The sequence below is a fragment of the Sparus aurata genome, unplaced genomic scaffold, assembly GCF_900880675.1.
Source record: "Sparus aurata unplaced genomic scaffold, fSpaAur1.1, whole genome shotgun sequence".
Taxonomy (NCBI): Eukaryota; Metazoa; Chordata; class Actinopteri; order Spariformes; family Sparidae; genus Sparus; species Sparus aurata.
The window spans coordinates 79,826-96,976 of record NW_022045114.1 but is presented as its reverse complement, the minus strand read 5'-3'; the positions used below and the strand labels follow the sequence as shown (position 1 = coordinate 96,976).

The 17,151-nt window shown below is 40.6% G+C and overlaps 1 protein-coding gene and 1 long non-coding RNA gene across 2 annotated transcripts in view; one reads left to right on the top strand and one right to left on the bottom strand.

Annotated features, from left to right (window-relative positions):
* Window positions 1-1,002: 1,002 nt before the first annotated feature.
* The window catches only part of LOC115577764 (NACHT, LRR and PYD domains-containing protein 12-like), a 36,314-nt gene continuing 20,165 nt past the window's right edge, over window positions 1,003-17,151 (bottom strand). The window contains exons 5-12 of the mRNA XM_030410654.1: window positions 14,651-14,824; window positions 14,197-14,370; window positions 13,302-13,475; window positions 12,420-12,593; window positions 11,186-11,359; window positions 5,385-5,431; window positions 5,235-5,258; window positions 1,003-1,160 (exon numbers count right to left, since the gene is read on the bottom strand). Of these exons, the coding sequence (XP_030266514.1) occupies window positions 1,003-1,160; window positions 5,235-5,258; window positions 5,385-5,431; window positions 11,186-11,359; window positions 12,420-12,593; window positions 13,302-13,475; window positions 14,197-14,370; window positions 14,651-14,824 (1,099 nt within the window). The remainder of the gene's footprint in view (window positions 1,161-5,234; window positions 5,259-5,384; window positions 5,432-11,185; window positions 11,360-12,419; window positions 12,594-13,301; window positions 13,476-14,196; window positions 14,371-14,650; window positions 14,825-17,151) is intronic.
* On the top strand, window positions 5,749-7,059 carry LOC115577769 (uncharacterized). Its single transcript, XR_003983276.1, has 3 exons — window positions 5,749-6,074; window positions 6,181-6,395; window positions 6,959-7,059. It is a non-coding gene; the product is annotated as an uncharacterized LOC115577769 (long non-coding RNA).

The window sequence follows — 17,151 nt, the reverse complement described above, 5'->3', positions numbered from 1 at the left end:
TTTGGATCACAGACACTTCACCTTTTAAAATACCAGACATGAGAAGAAAGAAATCAGAACAAGGGATATGCTGTGTTGCCACATTTATATTACACTAGTAATTACATACATTATGGGAGATCAGCTCAAATTGTTCCCAGACAGGGAAAATCTTTTCTTTCTCGCAGGTTCCATCGTAAAGTTAAATAACACTTGAATAGATTGCAAAGAAAAAACAGAAACTACACAAAATGTGAGGTAACGGGGGACCTCCATTGCATTTCGCTGCCCCTTAAATTTCAAATTGAACGCCAAAACCACAAAACAGTTCCTGAATCAGTCACGTGGTACGGCCGGCTCGTGAGGCTTCGAACAAACCTCGATACACGCTTCACAAATATCTTCCTGGACTACTCGACACAGAAGACACATCACTACGAATGCCACACTGAGGAACAAAAGACCGTCTGTGTGGCAGCAGCTCAGCTTTATAGGCTACAGGTGGCTGATCAGGTGCACTGCAGTGGCCCCGCCCCCGGAATGTACCATTTCTGTGGGGGAGTTTGATTCTCTTTGAACAAATCCAGTTCCAATGCCTCAATTCATTGATTCAATCAATCAAAGCTTTTAAAGTTACTAAAATTTCCTCCCAGTAAAAGGTCTGAACCTCACAAAGTCCAGCTTGTGTCTTACAGCCTTCCCCACATTCAATGTTCAACACTTGTACAGTCATCAACCAGATATTTTACCAGAAATAGAAGTCGTCACAGGCGAATGAATTTAAGGCCTTTATTTCAAGTTAAAGAAAACAGAAGCCTCAGTATAAAAGCTATAAGAGATGAAAACAGAGCTCAGAATAACCTTTTTTACGCTTCAATTAGACATTTCAAGTGAAAACACGTCAACATATTCAGAAAACAGTCAATAAAAAGTGCAAACAGCCTTTTCTCTTTGAATATCTGCTTCTTTTCTTTGACTTGTCTTCCTGAGAGGAATGGGCATGTGATGGTCCTGCCACTGATTTCAATCTTGGCTGAATGGAGTCGGTGCCATTCTCATGCAGATCTGTAGGTGTTCACCTGTGAGCCTGGAACCAGACTCGTTCTTCATGTTGCTGACGGTGGAAAAAGCCGACTCACAGCCGTCAGTGGGTCCAAACGTGGTCCAGGTGTGCAGTGCTGCTTTGGTTAGACCATGAAAACAGTGTGCAGCAGCCAGAAAGCAGCAGGTCAGTGGCCTCTAAATGCTCTTCATGCATCACTTCCTCACAGATCAATGAGCTCCAGCTGCAGAGATCCCACATGAGCCCACCTCAACGTCTGTGTCACCTCCTGTGAAAAGTTCTGTGATGAGGAGAGGATTGTGGGTCAGCAGGAGGAGCTGCTGCCCGAGGCTGAAGCTGTCAAAGCTTTTACTGAAGTTTCCACTCAGCTTGTGTATGAAGTCAACACAGGGAGGAACATCTCTCTCAGACTGAGTGTGTTCTGCAGCTTTGGGAAGTGTGTTCACTCTCCTTCAACATCTGCTGTGAGAATGTGCAGCTTCCTGTGGAAACATCCAGCAGCTGTCATCCAATGAACCACTGAATGTTTCCGGTCCTGCAGCTTTAACTTGAGCTCATGAAGGTGTGATGTGATGTCAGCCGACACAGCAACCGTCTCCATGTTGTGCTCGTCTTGCAGAAACAGTGAAATCTGTGTTGCTGTCTGACTCTTGAGCTGCTCTTGTTCATGACTTCAGCGCACAGAACAGTGTGATGGATGAGACGGTGGTGAGCTCTGAGATCAGGGTCGTCTTCTCTCTTCCCACCATGGCAGGGGCTCCATCTGTGGTGATGAGACCACCTGGTTCAGATCGACACCTCTCTGTCTCAACATCTCCTTTATTGCTGCATATATGTCCTCTCCTCTCGATGTGTCTCAGTGGTGTTACAGACAACAGCTCCTCACAGAGCTCTTTATCATCTCTGGGAAAAGATGGAAACCTTTTAGAAACAGGTGAGCATCATCAAAGATCATCTAGACTCTAGACGATCTTTGATGATGCTCACCTGTTTCTAAAAGGTGAAACCAGGTGTTTCTACTGACAGAGGAGATCATTCCGGCTCCGTCTACTTCCTGCTAAGACCCTCAGACCATAAAATCTTTGATGATGCTCACCTGTTTCTAAAAAGTTTCCACCTCTTTCATTCTTCCATCCTGAGTATTTTCAAAGTAAAAGTGATCAAACTCTGGTTAAATGTGTCACATCTGTTGTCAGAACGGCAGAAACACTTAAAACAATAAATAACATGAAGTTAACAGCAGAAAAACACCACGTCAGCACAATGAGACAGTTTAATGAATATATATAATAATACAGACTTGTTTGTTTTGTATTCTAATCAGCTGTTAATATTCTGTTTTTGTAATAAAACATCCTGATAAACAACCTGTTTTTACATCCATCTGTTTATTATGTCACCATGGAAACCATCAGATGAGTTTATGAACACGATCACAGGTTTTTTTTTCTTCTCATCATTATAAAAACACATAAAACAACCAGAAACATCAACATCTGAGTGACACACATCTTGTTGAATAAAGCTTCAGAGACGTTTGATTTTACGTCCTGAATGTTTTTCAGGTGAAAGTGTTGAAATATAAAAACTGAAGTCGTATGGAAAGTATGACACGTGTTATTTCAGAACATCTGTAAACGACAGAGTAAAATAAGATATTTAGATGTTCTGTAGATACGGGTCGCTCCACACCGACTGACCCAGGACCTGCCAGCTCATGTCACACATTCTTTTTAAAGACATTTGTGTTGAAACTTTTGCTCAATTCATGACAACTTGTAAAATCCAAATACTTGTTTTGTCCTGAAATTTAGTTTAAAGAGTCAAAGTTGAAAAATCCACAAGTTAAAAAGTATTTGGAGTTCAGCTGCACGATCACATTCAGTTCATTTAAGTTTCTACATGAAGTGTTCTGGAGAAGCAGGAAAAGTTCTGGATTGTGGGTGAGTTGGCTGGTTGGAACGACCCATAATCACTACATGACTTATTGATTCACACACATGTTGAAGCATTGAACAGATTTGGTGAGAACTTAAAACGTTTAACAAAAGAAATGAAGAGAAAATGAATGATTGAATGTGAGTGTTAAACAAATGAGTCACATACAGATTGATGAGAGTCGTCAGGACAGAAGATCTCTGAGTCCCACTGATTCTGTGCTGCCACCTGCTTTCATTTCATCATCAATTCATGTCTCGGCAAACTTTTACACTCATTCTGTTTTGGTTTTATCATTTATTTGTTCCTTCTCTAAAAGAAAACATGTTTAAGCTTTAAGAATATTTAAAAATCTGTTTTTAAAAACGTCTTTTATCCTGAAAGAAGTCAGAATAATAAAATAAAAAGAGGAGTTTAAGTTGTGCTCGCTGTGCTGCAATCAGACAGAATAATACTTGTTTCAGATATTTTCTAAAATCAAGTCAAAGTTTTTGTTCTTCACTCGATTTCTGATGCCAGGAAAGAAAGTTTAAAGGAGCAGTCTGTAGTTTAGTGGAAGAAACGACAACGAGCAGACAAAGATCTTCATCAGCTGATCAACAAACTAAACAAACTTTATACTGTTTCACTGTGTTTATATGTGGCGGACCCTGCCACCTCTCTGGCTTCAAACAGTGTTCTGTTGGAAAAAAATTGTCTTATTACCTCATTAATATTGTAAATATTTGATGTTCTTATATTGAGCTACTTTAGCAGAGGAGAAACATTTCAGTGATGCTGTGCGACATCTTTCAGTCTGATTATAAACTCGTCAGCTGATCGTTTCACAAACAGTCAGATTTAAACAAAAAGTAACAATTTGTACAAGTTTTGGACTCTTTGCTCTGAACATCAACGTTCAGAAGCATCAAACATGAGCTCAAATCTCTTCAGCAGTTGTTTAAAAACTTCATCAGGACAGTTTAGTTTGTGATCTCTGAAAGTGTTTCAGTATTTCATCCGGCTCTCAGACTTCCAAACATCTTCAGCCAACCGGCTCAGACAGAGAAAGACTTTTCTCACAGCTGTTTAGTTTCACAGACGAGATTCAAATCCAACAAACGTCCTGAAAATACAGCCGGACTTCAACAGCCACAAAACACTGAGAGAAACACAATGATTGTCATTAAAATGTGTTTTCTTCTCATATAATAATCACACAGAAATGAACAGATGTTGTGCAGTTTATCACGTCACTACAGACATAATTACATGTGTTAACCAACACCATCAAACTTTTAGTTTCATCATTAGAAACACATGAAACAAGTCAGAGTGTTTCAGGTGGAGTGTCGAGTACATTTGATCAGATTTTACTGTCCATTCACAACTTTGTTCACAATGATTCTTTACAATTAAAGCTGCAGACGAGTCAATGTTTTCTGTTTCTTACATTTCACTAATAGTTCTGGATTTTATTGGAACAAGAGCCAGAATTCAAAACAACACATGACAGAAAGTACAAGTCAACACAATTTACACAATTTAATGGAAGAAGTTTAAAATGTAAATGAAGAATCTTTTCAATCAGTTTGAATCATTTTGTACAAAGTTGACTGATGAATTTATTACAAGAAGCTGAAAGATTGATGTGACTGTGATCCTGTACAGACTCAACTGTTCAGCACTGACAATGTTTCTGTGACAGGAGGAGACTCTGCACACTAAACACCACACAGACGCACTGAGGAACCAGAACTGAACCAGATGAACCCAAATCCAGGATAAAGAGGTTCAGTGAATGTGGTGTTGAAGGTGTGGAGGCGGATCAGTGAGTCAGAGGAGACTCTGTAGAAGGACAGAGTGCCAGCAGGACAGTCCACATACACTGCTACTCTACCAGAGGAGGAGGAGGAGGAGGAGGAGGAGGAGGAGAAGATGTCTGTTCCTCTGTTATTGTGCCAGACAGAGTAACGACCATCATCAGAGCACCACAGACTCCAGGACTGATCATTCTGTCCAAACTCACAGTCTTCTCTGCCTCCTTTCCTTCTGATTCTTCTGTAACTCACTGATATAGAAACATTTCCTCTCCACTCGACCTCCCAGTAACAGCGACCAGTCAGACCAGTTCTACACAGCAGCTGAGGACACCAGGACTCAAACCTCTCTGGATGATCAGGATATGACTGATCCTCCTTCACACGTGTCATCTTCCTGTTGTTGTCAGACAGTTTGATCCTTCTGTCGACTGTGTTTGTGTCGACTGTGTTTGTGTCGACTGTGAGCTCACAGGAATCTGATGGAGAGAAAAAGACACAACACAGCTGCAGTTATTAATGTGTCATCAGTGTGATGATGACATCACAGATGTGAATGAGTGATGTCACAGTGTTTTCATGAATGAAAGTAAAAAGACACTCACATCTCCACGGACCTGGTGTCCACCATCGGACTCCAGCAGGCTCCACCCTGAAAGGAGGAGGGGGGTCAGAGCAGCACATCCTCTTTCAGCATGCAAACATGGACATGACATGACTCTCATACACAGAAACACAATCTGTCCATCAGGCTGCTTCTCCCTGTTCTCCCTGAACCTCTTCACCTCTGCCACTCTCCTCACACACTGAGAGTGAGCCACAGGATGTTGGTGTGTGTGAAAGAGGACCACAACATCTGAGAACACACACAAACCTCCTGTTGGATTTATCACTTCATCTTTATTTTATTGGATGTTGTTGCTGTTTCCTGTGGGCGACCTTACGCTTGACGTTAGCTAACAAGGCAGGACTCAAGTGACTAACGGCCGTTAGCTAGCTAGCTACTTCAGAACCACTCACACATTTTGTGACACTTTGAGACACCAAAAATGAGCGCAGGTGTATTTTGTTTATTTTTGTTTACATGTTATGTGTTTACAACTTGTTTGGAGTCCTGTTGTGGTAAATGCGGTGGGCCATATTTCCCAGAAATTCCATCACTCTCTGCAGCTGTGAAGACCCTCATTTCAGATAAGGTCACAGAGAGCTCAGGCTATGAAGGTGAAAGTGAATATGAGGCCACTGTTGCTCTACAATCACCACCTCCTTAACCCACATCTCCCAAACCAACATCAGTAAGTACATTTTTGAAATGATCGATTAATAACATAAAACATTCTGTCACTGGTGATTTTCTTTGTTTTTATTCCTGTGTTTCTTTCCTTCTTACAATTAATTAAGTGCAACTAGGGAATGAGACTCCACCGGAGTGTCTGACATTGTTGGGAGACTGTAAAAGCTCAACCCACAGTGAAAGGAAAGGCCCGCACCCTTCTGCTGGGCCTGTTCAGCACTGATGTCCTACTGAAGTCCAACCTGACGGGAGGGTCAACAAGGTCGGTCCATCTGCAGAGAGACGCAGCCTCTGGACCCCAAGAAGCTTAAAGCTTTACTCAGTAAGACAGTAAAAAAAATGTTTAATGGATTAATATATTTTGCTTAAGTTACTGTAAATGGTAAAGGGTAACAAACACCTTAGGACTGAAATGTACACAATTAATAGCAAAACAGATGGATGAATAAAAAGCTTTAACAACTTTGATATTCTTTTAGATATAAAGCAATTTCTCTATCTAGTTAGAATCCATCAAATATCTTATCAGCATTAAAATGGATCCCCTGTAGTACCTTTAAAATCCCAGCACCAATTCACCTCCCATAGGCAGACGCTTGGCTATAGCAAAGTACAGCTGCTCTCACTGACCACAATGCTTCCTGGAAAACTTAAAGTGGATACAGTAGTATAACCTCCTCGCTCTAAAAGCCCCTTGGAGAACTTTGGTTCCTTGAGAAGCCAGTTCTGATTTCAGACTGAACTATTTACAGGTAACCGACTGAGGAGCGAGGACTCGGCATACAAGAAAAATATTACCAGTATTGGTATCCACCTCATCTTTACTTTTGCAACAATCAGAGGCTAACATTGTGGATGTCTCTCTTACTTTATTATCTTTTTCAGATGCAGTTGTTCAACAACACCCAGGGAAGAAGATTCCAGACATACGGACGGCCATAAACAAAAGGATCTGTGAGTTAAGACACTAAGAGAAGAAAAAGTCCGAGGACAACTGTGAAGGACTGGCCAAGGCTGGCCAATCAGAGCGGGTCTTGATGTTAGCATGTGTCCATGACACTGCACTAAAGGACTGTTGTCCTGTTTTTTCCACTGATGACTGTTTTATTATAATGGACAGTTGTCCTATTGCAAATGTTACTGGAAGTGTTTTTGTTAATTTATTGTTGTGTTGCCATCGATTGGATCTCATTAAAATATAATATGTTTAAAAAAATGATTTTATTGCCTGGAACTATGATATGATATTCTGTGTGTTCTCGAGTAAATGTCCTTTCAGCTGCTGCTTTTGAAATAAACTTCATTCAGTTAATGTAAACTATATTGATGTATTATTCAATATATTATTTTCATTTTAAAATATGATAGACATTGTACATGAGATTATTTCACATTTACCATGTATAAAGTATATAATATAATTATGTATATATTTAATGTAAATCAATATATTTTTCAACACATTTAAGACATGTTCGCATATAGATCTGATTATATTATCTTGTACATTGAGGTATATTATCTCATATAATTGTACATATATATTTACATATATTTACGATGTCTCTTCCAATATATAATCTCATATCTAATTTGGGACATATTTCAATATATATAACAATATATTATATAGTATAACTATGTATTTATTCAATATGTGGAAACGGCAATAATTGCAGTATTTTCCCATAAATTGCAATATATGAATTACATATATATAATATATTATTATATAATATGCTATGGTATATTAATATCTAAATTTCACAATATATGAATACACATGAAATATCCTGTCAGATAATATATTGAGAAATATATTTTTGTTGTGTAAGGGACATGATGACTACGTTGTGAGGAAGGACGCCCCGTGACACCACAGCCAGCAGCTGTTCTGACTGATGGTATCCTCAGTATGATGCTAACACACATGAGGCCACTATCAATGGTGGAGGATGAAGGAGTGCTATGTGCACTTTAGAAAAAAAAACTTCATGTAACAAACAGTTTGGAGGCGTGAATCTTCAGTGGCCTCAAGATTCCATTACGATTCAGCTGTCGATGATTCTCGATGCATCTCCTTGTTCATCATCCTCAATAGAGCCCGACCAATTTATCAGCGGGCAGATATTATCGGCCGATATTGGGCATTTTCCAAACTATCGGTTTTGGCATTTATAATGGCAGATAAATTAATATTTGAAAAATAAAATATAAACGGATGAAACACCCTCCAACCATGTAATGAGTGTTAACATCCACCAGAGGGAGCGCTACAACAGGTCGAGTCTTTGCCACCTGATTGACGTACAGGACGGCCAATCTGAGATCTCTTCTTGTAGGGTCACGCATCACGGGTCATGGGTCACTATGTATATGCAAATGAGCTAGCTACTGCAAAACACAAGCGAGCTAAGTGTCCTGGTTAGCGGCTTGAACTGATATCAACAAAGGAAGGGATATAAAAAAATGCGCATTTGTCAAACTACCATCGCTATTCCGAAGGAGGAGAATGTTGAGAGGCACTTTCGAACCATTAAAAAGTACGACACTGACTCTCCGCTGATTAGCCATTAGCCTTGTCGATCAGCTGTTAGCATAGCATAGAGTCTACAGACACCAGCGATACAGCCCAGATGTGCATTTTTATTCAGATGATGTTTACAGATATGACTGTAAAAGAGGAACTGTTAACATTACTGCTCATGAAAGAACACACGTGGGGAGAGGACATTTTTCAGTCATTCAAAAACTTTCAGGAGAAAACCAGCAGCAGCTCCTGGTGTGTAAACTGTGCAGTATTGACGGCTGTTTGTCACCTATGTGCATTACTGCTGTCAATGTTTATGTGCAGCACCAAGGGTTACTTTACTCTCTCAATATCAGTTATGCATTGTGTTATATAAAGTATACTCAGTGCATGTATAAATAAAGAGATGTTTAGTATTTTTTATGTAGGTAGATCATTTCGACCTGGTCATTTTGAAAGTAGCTCACAAGTTAAATCAGTGTGTGCACCCTGCTCTACAACGCCACAAACCCTATAATATATTTTGATGGTCCTCTGTTCTGTTGTGACAATAAAACAAACAAGTTTATTTTTAAACTGCATTATCATATTATTTCAGTGAGGACTCATAAGTAACTACAAATAACTAATGTTACAGAAATGTGTTTATGTTTTGTGACGTGTTTCTGGATTTTTTAAAAATATAAATATATATATGTTAGCCGATATATTGGAACACGGATTCTTAAATCACCAAATATTTGTATCGGTATCGGCCTTAAAAATCCTTTATCTGTCGGGCTCTAAACCTTAATGATCTTTTATTCTGAAAGTCCTTCCAATAATCAGACTACAGCAGTCTACAAAATAAAAGCTGCATCTCTTCAATCAAACCTGTATCCATCTGCAGCGTCTTTCACGTTTGTCTGCAATAATCTAGTTTTCACATGGCAGCTTTAAGATACAACACTGGGGCTGAACAACCAACAATCAACATGAGCTGCAGACTCTTGATGATGCTCTGTCTCTGCATCGTGATGCATCTTATAATGGAGACATTTCATCACCTCTAATACATTTATGTTGCTTTTACAATTTGTAAGTTGTTTGAAAGTGAACTGAACAAGACTAAAGAGGAAAATGTAAGAGCAATGTTTTATTTTTTTAATAAAATGCTGGACATGTAAGAAAAAAAAACATCTGCTTTTGTGATTTGATGTGATTAATGGGTTATGAAAATAGTTGTTAGTTGCAGCTCTATAACTTGTGACAACAAACACTACTCTGTGTTGTGTTGGTAGGGAGTGAGTCTCTCTGGTATGTGACAGAGCTATGAGCACGTTGCTGCAGTCACAGTAAAGTGCTGCTGTTATTACTGTAGTCGGCCATAAAGTGTGTGGATAGACTCAGTTAGTGACTGAAACCATGTGTTGTTTGCTGCTACAGAAGATAAATTAAAAGTCCATTCATGCAACATTGTCACGCCATCTTACTGCATTTAACACTTCCTATAAATCTTTCAAAATGAAGGTCCTGCATTATGTAGTTATTTGAAAGCTTTTATTTTGAAGCAGCAAAATCAGGAAATATTGGATTTCCACCAGCTGCACTTTAACAGACTCCAGAACAGCTGAGAGTGAAACTGAGTCAGCAGCTACGAGCCAGACTGAAGTAAATTACAACAGCATTAAACCAGAGGTCCACCAACTACTGTAGAGAGCTGCAGCTCTGCACAGCTCACATATCATGTTAATCAATGGAGCAGATGATTGATCACAGAATGTCTTCTTCTGTCATTTGATTTAGCTGGTGGTGCAAAACACTGAAACTTTCCTGCCCCTGCAGGCTGTTATAATGATAACTACCCAAACGCAGCAGCGGTTCATCAATTCTCTGCCGTTGGTCGCTCACACAGAGTGAAGCAGCTCCGCCGTGATTACAAACTGACGTGTAATTCACACAGAAAGCCGACGCTGCGGCTCCTACAGAGGCGTGACCTACACATCATGATGATGACGTCCGTGTGTTTTTAAGGTGTTACCCCATTTTCATTCTGTCAATCTAAAGCCACGAATAGTTTATAATCATATGGATGCTGTTATAATGTGTAGTGATTTAGAGCGAAAGACGTAACTTTGTCACTTTCAAGGACGTTTGGTGTGTCAGGATCTCAATTACATAAGTAAATAATTTCCATCAGTAAACTCGACGCTGTCTGACTCACTAACAGAGACGGAGGCTGTTTTCTGGGGGACAATTCACTGAAGTCACGTGGATCTGCTGTATTTTCTTGCTCAGCTTTTGTTTGGTCCTGTAACTTTGGTTTGTGGGACATTTCTCTTTACTTAGTTGAGTGAAGGACCTGTGTTGTTATCAGACTGTCAGACCGACACGCCCTCGATATGCACAGCTGGCTTATTCATTCACACTGGTTCAGTCCATCAATAATGCGCCCCTGATGCTACCTCCAGAGGCGGATCAGCGTCGGAGCGAAATTTCACCCCTCACCGCCTCCGAAAAATTCACACAGATGCGGAGAACTGGCAGAGTGCAGTGTGAATGTGGCTACTGACTGTCTGTGGCTGCAGCAGGACTCTACATACCTGAGAGTGTCCAGTCTCCAGCCTGGATCCTTCAGTCGAGCAGAAAGCTGCTTCACTCCTGAGTCTCCTGGATGATTGTAGCTTAGGTCCAGCTCTCTCAGATGGGAGGGGTTGGAGTCCAGAGCTGAGGCCAGAGAAGTACATCCTTCCTCTGTGATCAGACAGCCTGACAGCCTGCAGACACACAAAACAACACACATCACAGATCAGCTGAGAGTCCTGATAATTAAGTGCACATCTGTGTTGAAGGGTTTAACATTTATCATATTCATTATCTTAGTTTTCAATAATCAGCACTAAACGTTGAATATAACTGAAGTCGATGGAAAGGCCATTAGTTTTGCAAATATTTGGCCATGAATAAACATATTGTACAGATTGAAATGATGACCTGATGATGGCAAGAAAAGAAATTACAGTTCATCCTGAGGAAAGCATACATCTTAATATATATATTATAGTTTTAGGAGGATCAGAGGTGGAATGAAACTGTTCCCCCATTCCACCTTTGTAACTTTCACATCTACAGTAAGATGAAATGAAGAGGCAGTGTGAATGGGGCTTCTGTGTCTGTCTCAACCCAACCAGTTGAGACAGATGGCGTCTCACTATTTAGTCCGGTTGTGCTTGAGATTTATGCCTGTTAAAAGTCATTTTTTTCATTCCACTGTAACAACTGCTTGCTCATGAGGAAAATGTTGGGTCTCTTAAATAAATTGAATTATATCAGGAGTATCATCAAGACCTGCTCCAATTGTAAAGTTACATGAACTAATGACATAAAATAATGAATCCTGACCTGAGAGTTTCCAGGACACAGTGTGGTCTCTTCAGTTCAGCAGAAAGTAGCTTCACTCCTGAATCCTGCAGGTTGTTGTTATTCAGGTCCAGCTCTGTCAGACTAGAGGACTGGGAGCTGAGAACTGGGGACAGAGCTTCACAGCTTCTCTCTGAGAGGTTACAGACACCAAGTCTGGAGCGTGAACAGTAAAAAAGACATTTACAGTATTGATAATATCATTGTAGAACATGTGAACTTGCTTTCTGTTTTACTCTAATATGTCAGAGAAATTACTAATCAACAAAAGGACATCTGGAATAAACAGACATTTAACAAAAATAAGTAGTATGGTTTCAAAACATAGTTCTAACACAAGGCAGAGAGAGAGAACATTGAATTCAAATGTTAAAGAAATAACAATAGTAGTTTGAGACAAACTATGAACTACCTGACCTTAGAGTTTTAAGTTTACACTGTGGACTCTCCAGTCCAACAGACAGATGCTTCACTCCAGAATCCTGCAGGTTGTTGTTACTCAGGTCCAGTTCTCTCAGACTAGAGGACTGGGAGCTGATAACTGAGGACAGAGCTTCACAGCTTCTCTCTGAGAGGTTACAGACACCTAGCCTGGAGCGTGAACAGTAAAAAAGACATTAGATGATGCAGTATTCATGATACCATTGGAGCACATGTGACCTTGCTTTCTGTTTTACTCTAATATGTTGGGAGATATGAAAAATCAACAAAACTAAATCTGGATTGAACAGACATTTAACAAAAATAAGTAGTATGGTTTCAAAACATAAGAGTTCTGATGTGAGAGAGAGAGAACATTGAATTCAAATGTTAAAGAAATAACAATAGTAGTTTGAGACAAACTATGAACTGCCTGACCTTAGAGTTTTAAGTTTACACTGTGGACTCTCCAATCCAACAGACAGATGCTTCACTCCAGAATCCTGCAGGTTGTTGTTACTCAGGTCCAGTTCTCTCAGACTAGAGGACTGGGAGCTGATAACTGAGGACAGAGCTTCACAGCTTCTCCCTGAGAGGTTACAGACACCTAGCCTGGAGCGTGAACAGTAAAAAAGACATTAGATGATGCAGTATTCATGATACCATTGGAGCACATGTGACCTTGCTTTCTGTTTTACTCTAATATGTTGGGAGATATGAAAAATCAACAAAACTAAATCTGGATTGAACAGACATTTAACAAAAATAAGTAGTATGGTTTAAAAACATAAGAGTTCTGACGTGAGAGAGAGAGAACATTGAATTCAAATGTTAAAGAAATAACAAAAATAATTTGAGACAAACTATGAACTACCTGACCTTAGAGTTTCAAGTTTACACTGTGGACTCTCCAATCCAACAGACAGATGCTTCACTCCAGAATCCTGCAGATTGTTGTTACTCAGGTCCAGTTCTCTCAGACTAGAGGACTGGGAGCTGAGAACTGAGGACAGAGCTTCACAGCTTCTCTCTGAGAGGTCACAGCTACTCAGTCTGGAGCGTGAACAGTGAAAAAGACATTAGGCGATGCAGTATTCATAATATCATTGTAGCACATGTAGACTTTCTTTCTGTTTTACGCGAATATGTCAGCGATATGAAAAATCATTAATACTAAATCTGGATTCAACAGACATTAAACAATAATAAGTAGCATGGTTTCTCTCTGAGAGGTTACAGACACTCAGTCTTGACAAAGAATGATGAAGAAAATTAATTTTTATTTGGGTCAATAACAGCACATTCAAAATAAAATAAAATAATGCATCCTGACCTGAGAGTTTCAAGGACACAGTGTGGACTCTTCAGTTCAGCAGAAAGTAGCTTCACTCCTGAATCCTGCAGGTTGTTGTTACTCAGGTCCAGTTTTCTCAGACTAGAGGACTGGGAGCTGAGAACTGAGGACAGAGCTTCACAGCTTCTCTCTGAGAGGTTACAGACACCTAGCCTGGAGCGTGAACAGTAAAAAAGACATTAGATGATGCAGTATTCATGATACCATTGGAGCACATGTGACCTTGCTTTCTGTTTTACTCTAATATGTTGGGAGATATGAAAAATCAACAAAACTAAATCTGGATTGAACAGACATTTAACAAAAATAAGTAGTATGGTTTAAAAACATAAGAGTTCTGACGTGAGAGAGAGAGAACATTGAATTCAAATGTTAAAGAAATAACAAAAATAATTTGAGACAAACTATGAACTACCTGACCTTAGAGTTTCAAGTTTACACTGTGGACTCTCCAGTCCAACAGACAGATGCTTCATTCCAGAATCCTGCAGGTTGTTGTTACTCAGGTCCAGCTCTCTCAGACTAGAGGACTGGGAGCTGAGAACTGAGGACAGAGCTTCACAGCTTCTCTCTGAGAGGTCACAGCTACTCAGTCTGGAGCGTGAACAGTGAAAAAGACATTAGGCGATGCAGTATTCATAATAACATTGTAGTACATGTAGACTTTCTTTCTGTTTTACGCGAATATGTCAGAGATATGAAAAATCATTAATACTAAATCTGGATTCAACAGACATTACACAATAATAAGTAGCATGGTTTCTCTCTGAGAGGTTACAGACACTCAGTCTTGACAAAGAATGATGAAGAAAATACATTTTTATTTGGGTCAATAGCAGCACATTCAAAATAAAATAAAATAATGAATCCTGACCTGAGAGTTTCAAGGACACAGTGTGGACTCTTCAGTTCAGCAGAAAGTAGCTTCACTCCTGAATCCTGCAGGTTGTTGTTACTCAGGTCCAGTTCTCTCAGACTAGAGGACTGGGAGCTGAGAACTGAGGACAGAGCTTCACAGCTTCTCTCTGAGAGGTCACAGTCACTCAGTCTGGATAAAGAATAATGAGCAGAATAAGAAAATTATTTCTATTTGGGTCAATAACAGCACATTTACTGCATTATGAAAAAACTTCTCCACACTTACAGAGCTTTGTTGGAGGCTTTGACCACTGGCAGCAGCCTCAGAAGAGCCTCCTCTGAAGCAGAGTATTTCTTCAGGTCAAACACATCCAGATCTTCTTCTGATGACAGTAAGATGAAGACCAGAGCTGACCACTGAGCAGGAGACAGTTTATCTGTGGAGAGACGTCCTGAACTCAGGGACTGTTGGATCTCCTCCACTAGAGAACGATCGTTCAGTTCATTCAGACAGTGGAACAGATTGATGCTTCTCTCTGGAGACAGATTCTCACCGATCTTCTTCTTCATGTAATCGACTGTTTTCTGATTGGTTTTTGAGCTTCTACCTGTCTGTGTCTGCAGACCTCGGAGGAGAGTCTGATTGGTCTTCAGTGAAAGACCGAGGAGGAAGCGGAGGAACAAGTCCAGATGTCCATTTGGACTCTGTAAGGCCTCGTCCACAGCACTCTGGTAGAAACGTGTTGATTTGCCTCCAAAGACGTCAGACAACCGGGATGTCGACTGCTCTTGTTCTGACAACAGATTGACTCCAGAGTTCATGAATGTCAGATGGACATGAAGAGCAGCCAGAAACTCCTGAACACTCAGATGGATGAAGCAGAACACCTTGTCCTGGTACAGTCCTCTCTCCTCTTTAAAGATCTGTGTGAACACTCCTGAGTACACTGAGGCTGCTCTGATATCGATGCCACACTCTGTCAGGTCTGATTCATAGAAGATCAGGTTTCCTTTCTGCAGCTGATCAAAAGCCAGTTTTCCCAGAGACTCAATCATCTTCCTGCTCTTTTTTTTCCAGTGTGGATCTGTCTCAGCTCCTCCATCATACTTGACGTTCTTCACTTTGGCCTGAACCACCAGGAAGTGGATGTACATCTCAGTCAGGGTCTTGGGCAGCTCTCCTCCCTCTCTGGTCTTCAACACATCCTCCAGAACTGTAGCAGTGATCCAGCAGAAGACTGGGATGTGGCACATGATGTGGAGGCTTCGTGATGTCTTGATGTGGGAGATGATTCTGCTGGCCTGCTCCTCATCTCTGAATCTCTTCCTGAAGTAATCCTCCTTCTGTGGGTCAGTGAACCCTCTGACCTCTGTCACCATGTCAACACACCCAGGAGGGATCTGATTGGCTGCTGCAGGTCGTGTGGTTATCCAGAGGCGAGCAGAGGGAAGCAGTTTCCCCCTGATGAGGTTTGTCAGCAGCACATCCACTGAGGTGGACTCTCTAACATCAGTCAGGATCTCAGTGTTGTGGAAGTCCAGAGGAAGTCGACACTCATCCAGACCGTCAAAGATGAACACAACCTGGAACTCTTCAAACCTGCAGATTTCTTTGGTTTCAGTGAAAAAGTGATGAACAAGTTCCACCAAGCTGAACTTTTTCTCTTTCAGCACATTCAGCTCTCTGAAAGTGAATGGAAATGTGAACTGTATGTCCTGGTTGGCTTTGTCTTCAGCCCAGTCCAGAGTGAACTTCTGTGTTAAGATTGTTTTCCCGATGCCAGCCACTCCCTTTGTCATCACTGTTCTGATTGGTTCGTCTCTTCCAGGTGAGGCTTTAAAGATGTCTTCTTGTCTGATTGTTGTTTCTGGTCTGTGTGGTTTCCTGGATGCTGTTTCAATCTGTCTGACCTCATGTTCATCATTGACCTCTGCAGTCCCTCCCTCTGTGATGTAGAGCTCTGTGTAGATCTGATTCAGAAGGGTTGGGTTTCCTGCTTTAGCGATCCCCTCAAACACACACTGGAACTTCTTCTGAAGGTTAGATTTAAGTTTACGCTGACAAACTGCAGCAAGATGTTCTAAATGAACACACAACAAAAAAGATCATTAAGTTATTTATTAAGTTAGTTATAAGTTGTCTCATTGATCCATCATGTTAAATCTTTAGAGAAATCCTCTTACTGCTCTGCAGACAGTCAGCCAGCTCCTCCTGCTTCATTCTCCTCAGGAAGTGAAGTGTGATCTTCAGAAATGCTTCTCTGCTGCTCCTCCTCTGCTCTTCATCCTCACCGTCCAACACCTCCTCATCCTCCCTCTGACTCTCTAATGATTCAGAGGGATCTGAACTCAGAACCTTCCGGACCTTCTTCAGCTCGTTCTTCACAAAAGTCACAATGTTCTCCTCCAGCAGCTGAAACAGAATATTATGTGAATGACAACATTTAACATCAGATCCATGTTGGACAGATTCGCCACTGGTCTGTAAAGTGCAGCATGGAGATTATTGTAAACAGA